Raw genomic sequence first — 6,486 nt, 5'->3', positions numbered from 1 at the left:
AATATCTATGGAAATACCCTCATGTATCAGTAGTGTAAGTAATCATATGAGAAAACTATCTCTCATAAATTTGTAACCCAATCTTACATGTATAAAAAAATAAATATATAAAAATATTTTCATAACTAAGATTTGAAATTATATAAATTTATGAAGAAAACCTATGCAATAAATGGCATATAACTTGTTGTTATTACAATTAATTGAGCATCTTTGGACCCTCCTTCCTCCTAACTTTTATAAATAAAAAAATTTATTTCTATATTAAAAATGAAGTACGGTATAGTTCACAAAATAAATATAGAATATCACAAAGAAAGGAGCGTGAGATGGACTACTTAGTTTACTGTAATATCACATGATTTCCATGAGATCTTTCAAGAGAGTACTAGTTCAATCAATTATTAATTAAATTTATTGTAATTAGAGGTGTAATTTAATTTGACAAATAAATTAGACAGTTCCACTATAGTACTCGTATCAATTTAGAATATATGGAATAAAAAGATAAATGTAGATAAATTAATTAGTTCTTTTTAGCCTAGGGCAAAGAAAATAAACCTAAAATTAGGCAGCAAAATGACTTACGCATGATAACCTGATTGTTTCGGCAAGGAAAGAAGAAAGAATATTTACGATTAAAGCCAATCTAACCTAATGGCCACCGATTCTCTTTGGAAAATCTTGGTACAACCTATTTTTCTTAAATAGGGAGTGTTTTGTGGCAAAAATATTGTATATAAGGTGCAAAAATTTTGACATTGCACTTTTATTTTCATTGGCTTGATTTTAAATATTGTATTTGTCAATAAATTGGCCTGCCAGCTTGATTGGAATACTTTAATGTATGTACCAAATTTTAACTTAATAATTTCTTTTTATTGTTTTCGGAAAATTTGAAATCCAATTTTCTTATTTATAAGAGTGAAGGAGATTCTTAATTTAAAAAATAAAGGAGAAATGCTCAAAAAGCATATTTGCTTTGACACGAGTTTAATAGATATTTTAAATCAATTATAATATTACTTTTATGTTGATCAATTATGATATTGCTTTTAAATTTTAATTTATAGTAATTCTTCTGAAACCAAAATGCAAGCAACAAATAAAAATAGTAAAACATCAATCCAACAAAACTCAAGTAATTAAATTTTTCACAGTTTATCTTTTATTATATCAATGTTTCTTAATATTCGTGTATTTTTTGTTTATTTTCTTAGTTAGTTTTGAACTTAATATTAATTTTTTGTGAGTTCATTTTAGCATTTTGGTTACATTTATAATTCTTTTTTATTTGTATATATAGTAAATATAATAGGGTTTATATTATGAAAATTAAAGAAAAAGAAAATAGAATATATATTTAGATTGTCTCCAAGACTCGATATCTGGATCCTTCCAATATCCTACTCATCATATATTCCTTGATACCTACTCATCATGCATTACATTCTTCATTGTGAAATATACATATATAGCCTTGCGATGTTATGTAACATTAATGGCGATAAAAGTTTGGCCAACAAATCAAGCCAGAAGCCACATGAACAAGGTTGACCAAAGTGTGAGGGTTACTGCGGCTATAACATACGTCCATAGCATAATCATAGATGTTTCACCTTGACCAAGCTGAAAAAATTGTGTCATTGTACCTGCCAAAAGTTGGATTAGATCAGTGGAAATCAATTTTTCAAAAGTGAAACCAGGATCCTAGTCAGGAATGCTGATTAGCACAAGCTTGTCATACCTATAGCCATTGCAGGTGGAACGGCGTACTGAAGCATGAGAACGAACTGATACAAGGAATCTGAGCCAACCAAGCCAAAGTGGTGAGCAGCTTTAACAACACCGATCCCCGAGAGGGGCAAGAAGATGTTCCTCACTGCTATAATCCCTATAATCACAGTCCGGCTTACATCTGATCCTTTTAAACCTGCATGAAATTGCAATGTTGCTTTTGATAAAATTCAAGGGCAATTACTAAAGACTTGAAAGTAGAAACAGGGAATTTCACCTATCAGAAGGTTTGCCCCCATTATCAAGGTCATACATGGAATTGTTGCCTCCCTGGATATCATCATATATATCATATTTCTTAATAATAAAAAAGATGCATATATACACATTATGAGAAGCTCAATAGGATGTCGAACAAAGCATACCCCAGTATGTATGCAGAGCTATCAATTACACGAAGAGGTGCGCTTTTACCAATCATTAGTTTTCGGATTGGAGAGACTGCCCCGATTATAAACCCAACAATCTGAAGAGCAAAGGGATGTTAACAATAGATTACGGCGGTAACAATAGCAAAGGGTACATGTTTTCTGCTAGGAACCGAGCAGATGTAAGCATTTTGGCATTACCGCTGCAACTGCTGTTGGTGCGAACACCTTCTTTAGGTCAATCTTTCCCGAAATCATCTTGATACGCGGCATTATCTTCTTCAAACCTGACATCTATCCAGAAATCTTAATAAGGTTAAAAGCCAAAGCAATTGTTTCAATTTAATATTGAAATTAAATTGAATGTTTAGAATGAAAATCCCAAAGATGATATCGAAATTATAATCCCAAGTACAGATTAGAATTTTAGATGAAAATGGAGTCGACATAAACCTTTGTACTTCTTTCACCGGAAATGGTGCGAGGCAGGTAAGAAGTGTTGCAATTACTTGAAGGTAGGACAGCTTGTGTGCAACCCCCTGGAACTGTTTCAGAGGTGTCTATGGGAGAATTGATTCCAGTGGTGGAGCTTTCATTGCTTTTATTTGCATACATGCGCATGATGCCATAGACATATGACCATATAAAAATGGCTCCAATCTGTAGTCAAAGCAGAATATTTATATATAAACTGAAACTAATCTAAATACATTTAGTTTCCTTTTCTTTGACAAAATTAGATGGTATTAATCTATAAAAAATTAGAATCATATATAAAATCATACCGATAAAGATAGAGAAGCATATGGCTTAGCATTTGTAGAGCAAACAGATGGATCTCCGAATGGATTACTTGGCTCCTCACAGACAGCCGGAACCATAATGAGAGGCAGGTTTCCCAAATTTCCTGCGCAAGTTTCCCCAACAACCCAAACAATTGTTGCAAATTCACATTGTTTTTATTATTGATAATGGGTTAAAACTAAAGGAAAATTTAGAATAGGGATAGATAGGAAATGTACCTGCAGAACAGCAACCAATAACAATGCCCTGAAGGTGATTAGGCGTTCTAGTGATTTTTATGAGAAGCCAAGCTAGTGCTGAACCCAAAACGAATGTTAACAAGAGATTCACCGGCATGAACCACCTAGAAAAAGCAATATGCAACAAAAGTGAACCACCCCCATAAAAATTTATCATTAGATGCAGAGACAAGAAAGCAGAAGAAATTAAAACAAGGTCAGGAATGGAATGAAACTAACAAGGTAGTGAGACTTTTGAAAGTGACTGTTTCAGCCAAGCTGCTGGCCGCGAGTGCAGGACTGAACACATAGAATACAATCTATACACCAGAAAAGAACCAAAAAAGAAATAAAAAGTATCTTAACTTCTATAATTCAGTGCTTTGTATCCAATGAAAAGGGAAGGAGGAATGCATTTATATATGTATATATTTACATTGTTCATATGGTGGTTTGCCTCTGGTCCCAAGAGCTTTAAGCGATCCAAAGCAAGCAACAAGCCAATAGCAGTAATCAATATTATTTTCAGAACTGGCATTACTGCCACAATGAGAAGATTCAGAAACCCCATTTGCAAAAACGTTTCCCTGAAAGTGAAGAAGCAATTATATTCTCAATTCCTTAGCAGCGAAACATATTCTAATATGCAATAAATTGAAACATACAATTATTGAAACTTTTTGCAAATGGTTAAGTAAATGGAGTTCAGACGTGGAGCTCTTCTATGTGATTGAGTAAAGTAAAAAATATACATTGAAACTGGACAAAAGTGTTATTTATGAGTTAGGCGAACTTCCACAAATGGAGCATTAAATGTATTATATAAAAAAAAGATAATTTGTTTTACAATATATATTATTAAAAAAGCCAATAAGGAAAATTATATTTGATCAATTAATTTTATATTTCCAAATATGATAATTAGTATTTCCTACATGAGAATTATCAAACTAATGTAAAGATAAAGAATAGATGTAAAACCCGACCCTATAAATACATGTCATGACATACATGCATTGAGTAACATGTTATTACGCTAGAAAAGCACCTAAGAATAGACGAAACTTGATATTGTACTTAACGGTACACTTAAATTGATTTAACGTCGAACTAGCTCAAATAGGAATTGTAGGATGAAATTTAATATTTTATAGCCCAAGAATGACTAAAAATGATTGTTCGGAGTTCGAGGGTTCATTTGGGGTAAAATTAAAAATTTTGATATTCAAGGGCAAAATCGTCATTTTGCCACCTAAGATAATAATTTGATCATGGAGTGAAATTTTTGACCAAGATTAACTATTTGGAGTATAATTTAATGATAGAAAGTGAAAAAGTTTAATTCTGGTGATTTTTGGAGTGTAGGGGTAAAATCGTAATTTTGCCACTCACGGACAAAAATTTGAGATTTTGAGAGAATTTAGATCAAATTTGACAAATTGGAGAATGGTATGAGTATAAGGGATGAAAAATATGTCTATGGGCAATTTTTCAATTTTTGGGGCAAAAATGTAATTTTTGACTTTTACGGGGGCAAAAGTGTAAATTTCAAAAATTACTCCACCGAGACTTTGGATGAGTCTGAGAATTTTATCTAAGCTATGAATATATGAGACAAGTGTATGGTGAAAATTTGGAAACAAATGGATGAAATTTTAAAAATGGGCCAATGGGAAAGTGACATGTGGCATTTTTTAATGATATAATATTATTTTAATGAAAAGTCAGCCCATTTAAACCCAAATTTTAAGTGCTGGCCGGCCATAAGGAAGAACAAGAGAGGAAATAGAGAGGAAAGGAAGAAAAAAAGAAAAACCAAAGAGAAACAAGAAAATTCAAAGGGAAATTCGCGGTTTTCGACCGTTTACGCGTCTAACGGTAAGATTTTTCGATTTTAGCTTGATTTCTACCTTTCCTATGCCTTTATTTCCATTTAGCATGCTTGAGGAGAGAGATCAAAAAGTGATATCAAGGGCTGGACGAAATTCTAGGGGAGAGAAATTGAAATTTTTAGGTTTTGATTTTTAGTTAAATTGATAGTTTTAGTTAGTTAAATGTGTTTAGAAATTAAATTGGGCAAGAAATCATTAAATTTTCACAATACCCACTCTTGGCTGGATGCTCAATGCTGTACAATGATGATGAATTGATTTTATTCTAAGGGAAATGAAGAGAAAATGATGAAAAACGATTAAACGTGATAGAAAAACAAAGTAGAAAATTAACCGAGTTAATGTCCCATTTTTGGCCGAATTTTCCAAGGAAGGGAGTGAGCTGATTTTGTTGTTTTTAGAAGGTTATTGGCTGATATTTAATGGTTAGAAATGTTGGAGAGAGAATGGGATGATTTAGAGCTAAAATGGAGCGCGTTAGCAATTTATCGGGCAAAGTGCCAAAAATAGGTTAATACCGCGTTTAAGCCGTTTTAGGCTATTGCATTTCATACCATGCATTAGTATAGGATTTAAGTTAATTATATAGTGATTTAGCATCAATGTGATGAATTGTGTAAATTTTTGTAATGTGTCTAGGAGGAGAGCCTTCCGGAAAAGGCAAAGAAGTCGTACCCGACGAGTAGTGATCGGGGCGCTTAGAAAGCTTTTAGTTTGTACAAACGGTGAGTAAACTTATTATTATTGTAAATTATCTAGAGTTTATTTTTAAATGCCCTTTATGTATTTTATGAAATGAGAACGAGATTAAAACGGGATTTTTGATGTTTTAGGAATAAATGTGACAAATAAAAATATATTGTATTGATTATGAAATTGAGTAATTGGAGGCTGCAAATTGACTTGAAAAATATATATTTTCCTAGGAATGGCTTATGAGAAATGAGTATATGTGGCTATATTTTGTGAGTGCATTGGGAAATTTATGTAAGTTGTTTTTACTATGCAGGCTGGATAAATAAATAAAAGCCACGTTATACTGTCGAAATTTTATTAAAATTGGTGGGTTAGTCACTGCAGTGACGGGTTTCCGTGGACTGCCTATTAGAGGGGCACGGTAAACCCAGTTATATAGTTACTCCGGTTGTAGAGGCGAGGAGGGTAACTCCCGGGGTAGTATTAGAGCTCACTTCACGTCGAACCCCCACGTGAATGTGTAACTCGGCCAACGCCAAGGGACGGCTTGTTTTAAAAATAAAAATGTGTTTCACGTGTGAATATTTTAACAACCTTGGCGGACTCGGTTAGATGCCTCGGCCAAGGTATCCCCGAGGATTAGTTTTGGCTTGAGCCTTGTTTTTAATAAAAGACATAAGCCTTAACAACTGTTTTGGTAAATTACAAATA

General features: G+C 32.9%; 1 protein-coding gene across 2 annotated transcripts; it reads right to left on the bottom strand.

The window, feature by feature from the left end:
• On the bottom strand, window positions 1,388-3,898 carry LOC108663696 (protein PIN-LIKES 3-like). 2 transcript variants are annotated; one of them, XM_018128984.1, is made up of 11 exons: window positions 3,853-3,898; window positions 3,624-3,774; window positions 3,428-3,507; window positions 3,188-3,312; window positions 2,951-3,072; window positions 2,619-2,825; window positions 2,367-2,459; window positions 2,163-2,263; window positions 2,015-2,067; window positions 1,748-1,933; window positions 1,388-1,652 (listed from the first exon to the last, which is right to left on the bottom strand). In XM_018128984.1, exons 2-11 carry the CDS (start codon window positions 3,756-3,758, stop codon window positions 1,528-1,530), a joined length of 1,227 nt encoding a protein of 408 aa, XP_017984473.1. In that variant the 5' UTR covers window positions 3,759-3,774; window positions 3,853-3,898; the 3' UTR covers window positions 1,388-1,527. The 2 variants fall into 2 exon arrangements, with proteins under 2 accessions (XP_017984473.1, XP_017984472.1); XM_018128983.1 differs by lacking the exon at window positions 3,853-3,898 and having other exon boundaries at window positions 3,624-3,841.

This window comes from Theobroma cacao, chromosome 10 (genome assembly GCF_000208745.1).
Source record: "Theobroma cacao cultivar B97-61/B2 chromosome 10, Criollo_cocoa_genome_V2, whole genome shotgun sequence".
NCBI lineage: Eukaryota > Viridiplantae > Streptophyta > Magnoliopsida > Malvales > Malvaceae > Theobroma > Theobroma cacao.
The sequence above is the reverse complement of the archived record's forward strand: the minus strand, read 5'-3'. Positions and strand labels throughout refer to the sequence as shown.